The sequence below is a fragment of the Cryptomeria japonica genome, chromosome 6 (assembly GCF_030272615.1).
Source record: "Cryptomeria japonica chromosome 6, Sugi_1.0, whole genome shotgun sequence".
In the NCBI taxonomy this organism is placed as follows: Eukaryota; Viridiplantae; Streptophyta; class Pinopsida; order Cupressales; family Cupressaceae; genus Cryptomeria; species Cryptomeria japonica.
In genome coordinates this window covers 434,157,828-434,173,709 of record NC_081410.1, presented here as the reverse complement: position 1 = coordinate 434,173,709, position 15,882 = coordinate 434,157,828, and the positions used below count along the sequence as shown (strand labels likewise).

Sequence of the window (15,882 nt, the reverse complement as noted above, 5' to 3'; positions counted from 1 at the left end):
CGTTTAGATCATTTGGGATAGGATGTGTCCTTACAAACATAGCAGTGAGATGATCTAAAGCCCCATAGTAGATCTCCCTTGGGTCAGCAATGAGGTAGGGATGCCGTAACATCGTGTATGCGCGATGGAACCTATTGTTGAAAGAAGTGATTGGTTCATGTTCTCTCCTTCGGACCTCAACAAATTGTCTATACAACTCAGCTGGTGTGGTTGGTATACCAAACTTGGCAATAAATGCATCTTTCATCGCGTCCCAAGTCCTAATTGACCCTATAGGCAAATGAATGAACCAAAAGTACGCCTCTTCTCCTAATGAGTAGGGAAAAAGCCTACATGCTACATCTCCATATTCGATTTGTCTGTTACGAAGATGATCTTCGAACATCTTGATATGATCCTCCGCTGTACGATTGAAATCACTGACATTGAATTTGGAACAAAAGTGCTTTGGATTCTTTGGCATATCATGATAGACTGCAAATTCCAATGGTGATGGATTGTTGATTAGCCAAGTAGCGTCGTTAAGTGCATGAGGAGGAGGAGGAGGAGGAGGAGCACGGTGTGCCATCGTGTTTCTCGAGGCTTGAAAACTTGACAAGAGGCTTGATGAACTAGCCTGGCTTGTTGTCTGGGCAATTGCCTGGATACTTGATTGGATCGCCGCTTGTACTTGTTCTTGAAGGGACGGAGCTTGTGATGGCTCAGGAGATTCTTCCAATCTTAGTTCAAATTCCTTGGGAGTATCTTCTCTCTTGACTCGCTTCGACCTTGAAGTAAATTGGAGCTCACTTAGATTCTTGATGCCTGGTGTTGACCTTAATACCTTTTGATGTTTCTCGGGCGACAAAGAACCAATGCGATCCAACGTGAAGTCTTGGTCTTGCGGAGACTACTATAAGTTCCTTTGGTTGCGAAGCTCTCTAGTTGCGATTCTTCGGTGTTCTTCAGCCCTATCCTCTTCTTGTTCCAAGATGATTCTCACTCTGTTATACTCAGCTTCACTTCTCCTTACGTTCCACACTAGGTGATTCAATCCTGAAACAATATCTTCTTGAATGTCGCCTATCTGCAAATTAGGTTGCACTACTTGATTCAATCCCTCATGTGGCAACACCATCGTGATTCATGATCATGTTTGAAATGTATTCTTCTTCTTTTTTTGGTAAATTTTCTGGATAGTACTGTTCCTTCGGATTATTTGGTTCAAAAAGTGCCCTCCTTCTAGCGCCAATTCTGTTGACGTGTATTTTGTACACAATCATACACAAAATAAAATACCCAAGGGTACCTTATCCACACGTAGAGACCATACTTAAAAGAACATTGTAGTCACCCTAACTGATCCTCCTTGCGATATCTTCAGCAGTTAGAGATTTTATTCAAGAGAGGATAAGGTACCCTTGGGTATTTTATTCTGTGTATGATTGTGTACAAAATACACGTCAACAGTGCCCTATGCAAGCTTCTTTCCAGCATGTCACATGTTTACCAATAGACCACTTAGCAACCTTGCAAGAAGTTGTTGTATGACCCAACTTAGAAGATTTTTAATATTAAAATGACACATTTTCATAGTTCAATACTTGTTTCCATACTCTTCCACTTACAACCAAACTCCATCAAGAAAATCTTTTAAAATGTCTATCTGAAGTTGGCTGTAAGTTGTCAAAGAATGAAATAAGAAATCCATAGCTAGGCCAAAAGAAATGAATCTACCCAAAGTATTCTCAATGGTCTAAAGATAAGAATCCACCCCAAATTGCAAGAAAAGATATGGTAAACAAACTCAATAGCAGGGTTAAAAACTAGAAACTTGGGCTTAATAAGAAGCACGACTTATAACCAATGGCCTTATCCTAAAATAAAATCCCAATCCTCCAATGATTTAAATAATAAAATAGAAAGTCCTTGGGCACTAAGATAAATTTTTACTTAGTATTTGAGATGGTTTTTCCACATTTTAGTAATTCAAGTGTATGTAAATTGACCAAATTTGGCCACAATGAGTTGAACTTGCATACTAAATCATGCTTGCTATATCTAACTTCTACAAATAAGTCTCCTTTCCCTAAAGGAATAACACGATGATCTCCAAAACAAGGAATCATGTCCATTTGTCAACACTTTGTTTTGCTTGCAGCTTTATCTACATAGGACAATTTGGTTAAAGCCTTGTTACATTACCAATAAACCCCTTGAAAAAACACCCTATAACAAGGTCAATCCCACACTAATATTGCTTCTTGTGTCAAACAAAATAACACTGACAAACCAATCCATGTAAACTTGGCAAACATTTGATCTTTACTTAACATCCAACACTTCTTTACATGCAGTGATAGGTGTCATCTAACCTATAACAGAAGGATTGGGGGGTCAACGCAATAATACATGCTTGTCCATTAGCTATAGACTTATAAAAGACATCCTTTGTAGTGTCATATAGAACAATATTAGATTTGTTTAAAATAGCCACACTAGGGTTTGAAGAGAGCTAGATGGTAAGCACCATTTTGAATCCTTGAATAACTTTTTCTTAAAACTATTTAGGATTTTATCTTATTAATGAAAAATAGAATTTCACAAAAGCTTTTATTATTTAATAAATAATGATAATGAATGATTAATCATTGTACATAAAAGAACACATTTTTAATAGGTCAACTGATATCCATTTTAATTACATATAAAAAATCAATAAAACTAACAAAAAAATGTGAGAATTTACATAATTTTTTAGAATTTCAAAATACAGCTAAATATTTTTCCAATTTACACCACTATTAACAAGTTTTATGTAAGATACAGTAAAGTCATCAAAAAACCTTCTTTGATCATTAGCATATGTAGTTATCCACCTGCAAAACCAATGCTCCACAAGATGAATACATAATCAAGTTTTAAAAATATATTTTTTAAAAACATATATAAAATTTCTAAAGCTATTCCTAAATTGTATGAATACATGATAAATCCACCAAAATAATTGGAATAAACAGTATTACCTAAGACACTCTTCATCCTCAACAAGTGCATGATCAGACGGAAGTCCTATCATTTTTCCCATCTCCCCATTACCTATAAAAACAAGCTATAATGAATTTTCTAGTGTCCCTACTCAAAGTTGTACATTTTTATTTTTTAAATGCCACATATTTAGAATCATTATTACTATTAAAATTAAACCTCATATAAATTAATATTTTTAAATATTAAAAAAAAACTAGTGTAAGATTATATAATAAAAATTGTATTTCAAAATATATAGAAATATGATTTTATTTTTAAGCAAAGTCAAGTGAGGGGTTAGGGCTGTTTCCCATTCAATTGAAGTACATAAAAAATTACATATTCATAATCTATCATGATAGTTGGCCAACCGGACTCGTATAGAGAGACCTTGATACCATAAGAGAAGAAATTTTTTGTAAGCAACTAAATGAAAACCATATTTGTAATGCAAGGATTTGAGATAAGAATGCCATTGTAGCATTTTAGGGAATGCATGAGATGCACGATCAACAATGTACACTCAATAGTGGATATATTTGGGTAGGTGATCTCTTGATGGGCTTAGCTTGTCTGAAGATATTGTGTCTCCAAATGCCATCAATACCAGCTAGGAGGAGACCCTAAAGAGGAGACATTTTTTCTTAGCAGCTAGTTTGCAAGCTATTTTTGTAAGTTGGAATGAGGATATCAAGGATTTGGGATAAGAATGCCACTGCAGCACTTTAGGGAATGCACAAGATGGGCAATCAAACTTCATGCTCTCATCATTGAGATAAAAACATGTTTCAAACCTCCAATTTATACCTCATTTAGGTCTTTACATACAATTGGTCCAAGAAAAATGACTAAAACTTATATCTTATTCCTTTAAGTTGTGGGATATTATGCTTTTAGTGTAGAACTATCAACTACTCTGCACATTAGCGATTTCTCAGTTTCTAAAACATGTTACATGAACTAGTAGTTCTCATTAGCCATTTCGGTCAGATTCTGAATGATAATTTTATTCTTTCATTCACTTTCTTAGGAAATCATGATGATAGAAACACCTTGGCCAAATAATATATATTAAAAAATGAATCACATCAAGAAAAAGTCAGAGGTGTAGTATATTTTAAGTAGCATTAAATCAACAAGGCATGGATGTTTACTTGCTTTTAGCCATGGTTTTTCCAGAAGTGTATGGAAGTATGAGTTGTCAAATGATGTAGGTTTTCCAAAACCTTTATTCCCTAGAGTGTGAGCTCCAGACAACGCCACAAGATCTTGTGTCCTGTAGGGTCCCAGTGTATAAAATAAAAATAGTGACAATATAAAATACCTATCTTGATTCATTTCTTCCAAAACAGAAAACTTCAAATAGCATCCAATGAATAATTTCAGCTTGACTTTCAAATATCAGTTTATTCTAAGATAACTAAAATAAGAGGAAATGTTACTATAGTTTATTTATCTCCTCATGGTAGCATGATTATGTATCATTCCTGTATTTCACATGTTGATATATCTAGCCTCCTAGGTATGCTTATAAGAAGCCATAAATTGGTATCCATATCTTAAATTTATTTCATTAATGAACATAAAAAGAACCTCTGCTATAAAACATCTGGACAAAAGCTATTGGAAATAGCATGTTATCATATAGAAAATAATTATTTTTTATTTCAAATAGTTCATCATATTAAAATATCTAAACTAATCTCATTAATATAACATCAAAAGCACTAAGGACCACTCAACTATTCTATATTGTAAATTTACACAATAATGACCCAAATGTTAGCCAAGTCTAAAGTTGTATGTCAACCCACTTATTAAGCTTAGTGAGACTATATCATGCATATCTATTCAACACCATGTAAAATAGAATAGAACCTCTTATCATGTACTAGGCGATGGTGCTCTTGATACTCACCACTGTAATGCAGACAATTAAAAGTGCACTGAACTTCTTAGAAGTGTTTCCATTATGTATTAATTTGTAGTTTTCTTACAATGATAAATCAGAAGTGATTTGTGATGCCACTAGGTCATATACCCTATAAGGGTAAGTTATAGTCTGTTTAAACCACTCTAACTAATTGCAGCATTTGTAAGCTATTTATGGCTCTATCGACATGATTCACAAACATTTCTTTATTGCTTATTATTTATTTATATTATGTAAATGAATTCTTTGTTTAATTAACCTTTCCATCAATTTGGTTGGCCTTTGTATGTTGTCCTTTTGTAATGCACTGTCAGCATGACTCACTCACGTTGCTTTCTTCCTAATAACTTAATGATGGATTTTTGTTCATTAGCCTTTGGGACCATTTGATTGATCTGAGATTGCTGAGATTGATATTCTGAAAAAAAAGGTGAAGGATGTCCAATGGGGACAGAGACAGGAAAACTGATCCAGGTGGCAATTCAACATGATGGCCTCTTCAGCCCATGCTGTCCCAACCAAGATTTATTTCTTTTGCCCTTGCTCCACTGACTATGTTTAGATGAAATTCCTTTACAAAATTTGTTTATTAAGAACCATTAACATTTATAAGGCTAAAATTGAATAAAATGGCATCTAGAACAAAGATTTCTAAAAAATAAGATGAAGTCAAACAAGATCGACCAAGAATGTGTTGATGATAGAATAGCTACGGTCAGACTCCATTAGGGCCGATAGAGACAACGCAATTGTCTAATTGGCCTATCGGTCTTAGACAATTACGTATGCCGGCTATTAATGAAAACGATATTAAATGTTTATATGTGTCGTTTAATAAATATAGTTAATGATTACCTTCAACGTACATATCCAACTATCGACTTGCATTCATAATCGATGTCTGGTCATGATCGATTATTATCGTATTGGTTAATGATTGAATTGTTATCGCTGTGGTTAATAATCAACTTAGTTAAATCGAATTATACATAACTGATTATATATGAATCGGTTTTGATTCCAATAGTCATCGGGTCTATTAGTGAAGAGTCACGACTTCTGAGGAAGTCATGTGGCATCATATTTTAATATGATTCATTCCCTTTGAAGCGTAAGAACATTAACGTAGCAAGAGATCGATAATATATATATACAGCAATACAACAAGGATTTGAAATACAGCAGTTCATGAAGAATGCTATACATAATAAGAAGTCAAATATATATATATACTGCAGTTCATAATTACAATTGAGCAAGGCATATTCAGGAGTGCATAAATATTAAACTGTAGAGGTTGCATTATAATCAGAGGTTGGATATATATCTACATATATTCGTGGATCTATGCAGATCGATAGTTACAGTCAACAGTCGGTGGCAATCAGATTAACATCAGCAATTACATATATTGATTGCAGATAAATATATATACATAGAATATTGTGAGAGCATATCATAAAAGACTGAATACATTAGCAGACTGGAGGGAATCAATAGCATATCATATATATCCTACATATTGGATCGAATACAACCAATTAGACAGTCGATATACTCAAGTTGACTGGATAATATAATCTCAGATTGCCATTCATAAGTTAGGAGACCAATATTCATTGGTGACTGATCAAAACATAAATCAAATTTTAAATTTGCCTGCCCATTATAATCTGATCAAAACTTAACATGGTATCAGAGCAGGATTGAGCAAAGATTAGATTAAATTCATATAAGCAAGATTATCTTCTATTATTGTTTTCAAGTTCATCTATTTCTATCAACGTCAAGATGGTGAATGGAATTAGAGTTGAGGACAGACTTGAAGGAGAATTAAACTTCATATCTTGGAAGTTTAGAATCATGCTTTCTTTGGGGGAAAACGAATTAGATGAATTTGTGAAGGATGTGGTACCGGAACCAAAGGAAGAGGATGAGAAGCTTCAATGGAAGAGAAAGAACAACAAAGCAATGAAAATGTTGGTTGACTCCGTGAAAGATCACATTGTGCCAATCATCTCCAAGATGACGAAGGCATGTGACATGTTCAAAACATTAGAGGAGATGTATAAGATCAACAACACAAGTCGAGCTCTCGCAATGAAGCAACAACTTCACCACATCAAGATGACAAAAGGAGAATCCATCATGTCTTTCTTCATGAGGATTACTGAATTGAGAGATCAACTCTCTACCATTGGACACACTATAGAGGGCAAAGAGTTAACCATGTTGGCACCCAATGGTCTCCCTTCATCTTGGGAGTCATTTATTCAAGGGATAAGCGCAAGATCAAAACTCCCTAAGTTTGATCGATGGAAGACAGACTGCATTCAAGAACAGTCAAGATTGGCTACAAGAGGTATTGGCCAAAGCTCCACAAATGAAGATATTCAAGTTCTTGCCACGCACTCCTCAAAGAAGAAGGGTAAGAAAGGACACTCCAAAAGAAAGAAAGATAAGGAATCAAATGGTGCTCCTACACACAAAAGAAGGAAAGACATTTCAAAAATCCAATCTTTAGATGTGACAAATATGGTCACTACACAACGAAATGTCCAACTAGGACTATGCCTCAAGCTTCCATTGCGGATGTTGGTGAGACTATTCCACAAAAGGATTCGGATGGATTCATATTCTGATTTGAAATAGGTAAGTTTTCTTTTTGGTTGAATAATGTTCATGAATTTAATATGTAGTTTTTTAAATTCATGCAATTACATTATGCGTGTTATTTGTGAAACAACTTTGTCAATAGATGTTCGCTTACGACAAGCTGCATTTGGATATCTTGTGTTTTTTTAAATTTCTGCAATTTACTATGAGAAATTTGTCCCTTACATTTAGGACATCTTTAGAATCACAGTCTGTTGTTTTTCAGGCTATAGATTTTTGAAGTTCTATTTGTGATGAAAAGATTGAAATTCAAGAGGAATATACACAGAACTTTAGTGGAGATTCTGAGATTTTGCATTTCCATTTTTTCATAAAACAAATATCTACCTGCAGAGGTGCAACAGTTCACTTGTGAAAGCCATAGAGGCACTTGTGCTGGTAATGGTAGCATCTAGGGTTACAAAGCCAAGTTGAGACAAGAGGGCTCTCTCAATGAGAGGGAGCATACTGAAAGGGGATTTTGTTCTAAATCTTAGGATGATCATATTCCTGCCTAGGGCTCGATCTTATGATAGTAGATCCATGGTGGTTTTGGATCTAGCACTTCCAACCGTATGAGGATCATACTAGATGATGAGAGTCTTTTGAAGCAAGATATCTTCCATGATTGGGACCATTTGAGCAAGGGATGTTTCCGTGACAGAGGGAGCAGCTAAGAGGATGTGCTTCGATTGAAATCTGAGGATCTTGGTCATAATTGGTTTAGAGGGAGTGGACCATGTCAAGATGGTTTCTCTAGTGATTAGTCAAAAGACTATGATTCATGGGATGGAGACCTATGTATGTAGGGTGGATGGCCTTTATGCTGACCCCTAGGTCATGATATTCCTGGATAGATAAATACTTGGTGAGCTTGGAATACACCAAGAGTGATGCAGACTCCAATTTTGTATTTCATGAAAGGTCAAAGCATGTGGAGATCAAGTATCACTATGATAGAGACATGGTGAAAAGGTATGCTATTCAGTTAAGATACATTAGTATTAATGAGCAGACGACAGACATTTTCACCAAGCCTCTCTTCAGAATAAAGTTTGTGTACTTTCGAGGTAAGCTTGGTATGGTGGAGAATGAAGCCATAGCTGCGATTGAGTCTCAACATCATTGATTTAGTTATATGTTATACTAATGTATTCTTCTAATTGAGAATAGATGTTTAATGTATAAACTCTTGTTAATGCATTTCTCCTTGAGAGAGACTTGAGGTGAAAGCCCTTATCTCCACCCTTTGATATGGTTCATGGTGGATGTCATGTGTGTGACACCATGACAACACCACGTGAGAGAATTTGTGGTGATTTTCTTGTACTTGTGTGTTTACCCTCTGGATGAGCCATGGTGAATATCATTGTGAGGTGACGATCTCACAATGTTGAACACTTGTACATCATACCATTATTGTGAGGTGATGATCTCACAATAATGGTTGATATCTCGTGAGGTGATATCTGTGGACATGCCATAATGGTGGATATTACATGAGGAGATATCTATGGATAAACCATAATGGTGGATATCATGTGAAGTGATATCTATGGATATGCCATAATGGTTGATATCTCGTGAGGTGATGTCTGTGGACATGCCATAATGGTGGATATTACATGAGGAGATATCTATGTATAAACCATAATGGTTGATATCAAGTGAGGTGATATCTATGGATAAGCCATAATGATTGATATCAAGTGAAGTGATATATATGAAGGAGCCATGATGGTTGACATCACAGTAAGGTGATATCTTTCCTTTCCACATATGGATGTAGCCATTGTGGTCAATCATCATGATGAGGTGATATAACTTATAGAAATTAAGAAAGATTCCTCCCTAGCTAAGAGGGAGTGTTGATGATAGAATAGCTACGGTCGGATTCCATTAGGGCCGACAGAGACAACATAATTGTCTAATTGGCCTATCGGCCTTAGGCAATTACGTATGCTAGCTATTAATGAAAACGATATTAAATGTTTATATGTGCCGTTTAATAAATATAGTTAATGATTACCTTCAACGTACTGTTGTGCGAATCGCACACCCATCCCCGTCTTGGACAGGGACCCCCAGTTTGTGCCTTTCTGTCCTGATCCTGAAATTTGGCTAACTCTGAAAACTGAGGAAACCTCCAAAAACTAGAATTTGCAATATAACTCCTGGAGGGCCAGAACCACTCTCAAACATCCTGAAAGTATATATGGAATATAACTTAAAGTATAAGAAAGGAGAAAGACATATGGAAATGTCACTTATACTTAAATGTTATATTCCATTAAATGATCCTCCGGAGAGATCTGGGCAAACTTGCCCAAGTGCCCAAGCTCGCACTTCTTGAGGAAACGTTTAAAATCGCCCAAAATGCCCAATTTCGGACCCTGGGGCCAAAATGTGAAAAAGTTCAAAAGTTGCGAAACTGCCCCAGAGGTCCGAAAATCACTTAAGTTGTCCAATTTCGGACCCTGGGCCAAAAAGTGAAAAAGTTGATAAAACTGGCAGGAGGTCCGAAAAAGTGAAATGTTACAAACGTGCCTTCAGGTCCGAATTTCACTTAAAGCACCAATTTCGGACCCTAGGGCCGAAATTCGAAGTTTCTTCTAAATTTCCAAACGCGTTTTTAGGTTCGAAAAGTGAAAACGCGATTTTGCGAAATATGTTACAAGGTCCGAAAACCACTTAAGCGCCCTCATTTTCGGACCCTCGGAGGTAAATGGAAAGTGCGTCGAGTTTAGGAAACACAAAAAAAAAAACGCGTTTTAGATCCGAAATTTACCAAAAGCGCTTCAAGCCCCGAAAATCGTTTAAAGTGTCCATTTTCGGACCATGGGGTGAAATCGAAAAAAAAGGTATAAAGGTGCGAAATCCTACAAAGCTCCTCCAGATCCGAAGTTTGCCTTGGACACCCATTTTCGGAACCCAGCCCCGAAATTTTAAAACTCAAAAATTTGTAAAACGCCTTCAAACTCCGATTTTGTAAACATGTTTAGGTCCGAAGTTCACTTATATTGCAAAAGGTGGTTTAGCTCCGAAAATGAGAGTTCGCCAAAAACATGAAAAGCTCTGAAAATACACTTAAGTGTCCATTTTCGGACCCTAGGGGCGAAATGTTTGAAAATCGCAATTTTTGCAAAATATATGTAAGCTCCGAAATTTGCAAAAGGATGGCAAGGTCCGAAATTCGCCTTAAGTCTTCAAAATCGGACCCATGAGCCAAAAGTGAAAGGTTTTGAAAACTTGCAAAAAACGTTCAATGCTCCGAGTTTGCAAAATCTTACAAAGGATCCGAAGTTGTCTTTAATTTGCAGAAGTGTTCAAGGTCCGAAAATTACCCTTCAGTTTGCATAAACTCCCCATGTTCCGAAAATATCTCCAGTTCAAAATGTCTAAGTTCTCCAAAATTCACCAGAAAAGCATGAGTGTTATGATTTTAAAATTTGCAGAAGTTCTCCAAATCTCTAGAATCGCGCCATAAGAAGATTTCAAAACGTCCAGGACTCGAAAGGTAAAAACGCGTAGAAGTAAATCGCCCGAACACCATCAAGACCAAGGATCAGATTTCACAATCGAAGAGGAAGAGAAGCATTTTCAAGATACATCCCGCAAAGAGCTTCTCAAGCCAGACGTCGTAATTAAATTTAATGTTTGTTAAATTAAATTATTTAATTTTCCAAATTGATTTAATTAAGTGAAATTGGTTGATCGCAGGACGTCATCGAAGAACCAGGAGAAAGACCTGAAAGCGCAAACCGAGGAAGGATCGCAATTCAAGGCCAGGCGCTGAAGATTGAAAAAGAAAGATACAGGAGTGCAAGAGCAACCGAGCATTGGGTACCGTGTCGTTGAACATAGATGAAGTCCACTGGCGAAATTGGAGGCAAAAAGCAAAAGAACACTCTGAATGCTGCAAGTTTATGCATTCTCAAAGAAGCACACAGCCGGATTTAAGTCCAGAAATTCAGTTTTAAAGCTGAAATTGCTTTATTGTAAACTGCCTATGGGTCCCGTGCAAGATATTTTTGTGGATAACTATTCCCAACCACCAAGAAGATTGGATAGACCCGAAATAAAGCCAAATAGTGGCAGGTAGTTGAGATAGTTGCTGGTTGGATAACTGAGAATTAATTCGGCATTGGTCAAGGCTGTCAGCTTCTGGAAGGCAGATCAGGACCCTTGGATGCAGTCCATCCTGGCCTCTGATTCAAAATTGTAATATCTATAAAAGGCAGAGGCCTTTCTTCTGTAAAGGGTTAGATTGTTAGAGATTGTTAGAAATTGCTAGATAGTTAGATTTTAGAGTTAGAATAGGTTAGATCTTAGCAGTAGCATAGAGATGTTGCAGGAATTGTTGTAATAGGCAGTTGAGATCAATATATGAACATTGATTTGGTGTTTATTGTCTTGTTTTCATCCTGTTTGCATGGTTTCTTTCAGCATTTTAGATAGATCTTTATGTTTTGGGTGTGCAGGTATTTGATAGATTCGGGCTCATACCACTGAGGATATACTGATTGTGTATCCTTTTGTGTGGTTAACCTGAGCCTTCGATTGTGCTTAGTTCAATTGCAGGTGTCCGTCTGAGCTGCGCCAGAATTGGGTGCTTAGCCGTGCGTCTCCAATCTGAAAATCTTCCAAGTTCCTTTGAAGATTGCACCGTTCCTGCAAGGTTGTGAGCCATTCTGGCCAAGCAGGAATTGGTTATGTGGAATCCGTCTACCCGCATACCCGTGTTGCTAGTTTTAGATCTCCTAAACCTTTCCTTTTGCTCTTTATTGCGTAATTCGAGAATCACAGCAGACTAGCTTGTTGCAAATCGTAAGTCCCCTTGTGTTTCCAGCATAAACACATCAAGCCACTGAGAGATCCCGCAGTCAAGACCTGACAAAAGAAACCTTGAGGTAGTCTCCTTTGATCAAACTTAGAAAACAGCATTAGAGACTTCCTTATCTCAAGAGAGAGTAGGATAATCAGTCGGCTATTCTATTCTGCGTTGGCCGTATGGAGTTTGCAGCAATGCGATTTCATCCACGTCAACACGTACATATCCAACTATCGACTTACATTCATAATCGATGTCTGGTCATGATCGATTATTATTGTATTGGTTAATGATTGAATTGTTATCGCTGTGGTTAATAATCAACTTAGTTAAATCAATTATACATAACTGATTATATATGAATCGGTTTTGATTCCAATAGTCATCGGGTCTATTAGTGAAGAGTCTTCTTAGGAAGTCATGTGGCTCGTATTTTAATATGATTCATTTCCTTTGAAGCGTAAGAACATTAAACGTAGCAAGAGATCGATAATATATATATACAGCAATACAACAAGGATTTGAAATACAGCAGTTCATGAAGAATGCTATACATAATAAGAAGTCAAATATATATATATATACTGCAGTTCATAATTACAATTGAGCAAGGCATATTCAGGAGTGCATAAATATTAAACTGTAGAGGTTGCATTATAATCAGAGGTTGGATATATATCTACATATATTCGTGGATCTATGCCGATCGATAGTTACACTCAACAGTCAGTGGCAATCAGATTAACATCAGCAATTACATATATTGATTGCAGATCAATATATATACATAGCATATTGTGAGAGCATATCATAAAAGACTGAATACATTAGCAGACTGGAGGGAATCAATAGCATATCATTGATATCCTATATATTGGATCAAATACAACCAATTAGACAGTCGATATACTCAAGTTGACTGGATAATATAATCTCAGATTGCCATTCATAAGTTAGGAGACCAATATTCATTGGTGACTGTGATCAAAACATAAATCAAATTTTAAATTTACCTGCCCATTATAATCTGATCAAAACTTAACAGAATGTAATGACATCTCCAATTTGATCATAAAATAAATCACTTAATCACATAACTTTCAACTATTTTTTTTTCTAAATGCATTCATTAACACATTAGATCGTTCTTTTTGTTCTAAAACACGCTTTACATTCCACTGTACTCATCTAATAGATAGAACACTTAAGTTCATACACTTTGGTTCATAAAGACAAGTTCTATGAACAATCACACAAATTCCCTAGATCTGACCTATTCACCTGAGTCCATCACCTTGGACTGCCTACATATTCCATCCGGGGAATCAAGGTCATGTAGTTCACCTAGAGAACTGTCTTCTTTTTACTTTTATTAACACATCAATTACACAAATTTAACCTTCTCATCAAGATTCAATACTCAACTGACATGGAAATTTCTGAATATTTGAAATTCATATTTTCGAATTTGCAGGCATGCGGCCCTTCTTAGGTTTAACAGCATTCGAACAACATTTTGACAGCTGCTACCCACGATATAGTAGTAATACAAAATCCATACAGTCCCTACAAGGCCTCACAACATACCAAATCCATCTGTTATATGATTCACATTAACTATTTCAAGCATTGAATGCCACCAAGCACAGTAAACAAATTCAACCATATTTGTTGCATATTAGATCAATATGTAATTCAAACCATACTTAATTTGAAGAGTCAAACATTCAAATCATAATATTGACATCATTTTTCACATGTGCGTGTTTGTGTGTATATTTGATGATAATCAAACATTTGAATCCTACACACTATGTAAACGTGCATTATGGTGCATTATGTAAAGCAATATCCTTATAATATTATATGAAGGATAAATCTGAGTTATCAACCCAATTTCATACACGATTGTGATCCATGCTACCAGCACAATCAGAGTATACCAAATTAAGGTATTTTAAGCAAGCCCAGATAACATGATGCATTAATTGTTTGGTCTTGTATCATACAGAATGAGGGCTTCCATAGTAACAAGGATTAATACTTTGTATAATTATTATGATACAGTCATACAGATGAATACACAAAACCAATAAAGATAATTAAGATGGTAAGGCAAGTCTGGTCACAGACGTGAGTAAACTAGATACATTTTTGCATAATCGATGAAGCTTCCAGTGATTTTATCTATAAGTCTTAAAATCATATGAAGTTAGCATAGCTTCTATGTTTGAGCATAAAATATAGTATAAAGAAGAAAACAGACTAAGGAAGCTTGCAATTGATTGCTACCTAAAATAAAATCAGTCCCAAATCAACATTCACAGCCACACTAAACTTGTTGAAGTTCGATTCATCTATGGCACACAATTCCTGATGCTTGGGTGACAGTTTCCCTCTAACATCATTAATATGGACTGGACTAAGGAGGCTTCCTTTCTAGAAACATGTTTTTCTCACATCCTGTGCATATGGTGTTTGGAAGCAACCCTGCTCTGTAGCATAATGAAATAGTGCTTCCCATGTGCATATGAATTTATACTTTCAAACTGTCTATAAGAGGATTAAACAGAATTTATAAATCTTGATTTCTCTACACACCTCAATGACAAATGCATGGAACTTGAGAAGGATATGGGGAGGAAAGGTGGACCATGGCCTTGGCAACTTCTCCTACAATCTGAATTGTTTTTACAATATTTAGTTTGCTGGGTTGTGATCCTTGTTTTTCAATTAATAATATTCTTGACAATTTTCTTTTTGACTTGCTTTCTCAAACTGACACAATAATTTCAAGGAAAGTATAACGCAAAGCAATTAACCAAACAATGACTAATCTGAGCGAGTTCTGCCTACCTATGCCTTTAGTGGACTACAATGTCTGTGCCCTCTGTGACATTATTTAAGCATAGAACTTGATCACATAGTCAAAATGTAATTTTGCAGGGTACCTTTATTGGTCTCTTAAGGTGCCTCAATACCTCTAACAGGAAGCCTCTATTCAATTTCCTTAGTTCCTGTCAAATGACCTTCACAATTATAACAGTAACCTCCTCCCTTCATATTCAATCTCCAAAACGAACCTTCTAGAATGAGCAATCCATTTCTAAACTGCCAAAAGGAGCATCATATCAGGACAACATAAAGGTGATCCAGTATTGATTGTACCCAAATGGATACAAGGTGGACAGCCCTCAAATTGTGGAGGTTATTTACAACAGTCATGTACCTGTCATAATCTGTGACCACTATGTGCTTCCCTTTACAACATCCTCAATTGAACACCTTTTCTATTGAAGTTCCACTCTCTCCGATATAAAATCTCACAATAATACAGAGTCAAGCAAGTCCAGAGATATTTTTCACTCAATCAATCTCTCAAACACTATGATATGTTCCACATGATTTTCCATCCTATGTCGTCCAGAAGACTAAGCATTCAACTTCCTTTTTA

General features: G+C 35.9%; 1 protein-coding gene across 4 annotated transcripts in view; it reads right to left on the bottom strand.

The window, feature by feature from the left end:
• Positions 1–2,637: 2,637 nt before the first annotated feature.
• Positions 2,638–15,882, bottom strand: part of LOC131037557 (putative L-ascorbate peroxidase 6) — a 107,168-nt gene continuing 93,923 nt past the window's right edge. For 2 of the 4 annotated variants that reach the window (XM_059207392.1, XM_059207395.1), the window contains 3 exons: positions 4,164–4,285; positions 3,006–3,078; positions 2,638–2,858 (listed from right to left, as the gene is read on the bottom strand). In XM_059207392.1, coding sequence (XP_059063375.1) covers positions 2,756–2,858; positions 3,006–3,078; positions 4,164–4,285 — 298 coding nt within the window. In that variant the 3' untranslated portion in view covers positions 2,638–2,755. Of the gene's footprint in view, positions 2,859–3,005; positions 3,092–4,163; positions 4,286–15,882 lie in introns of those variants that run through there. The other 2 variants (XM_059207394.1, XM_059207393.1) reach the window with 2 other exon arrangements.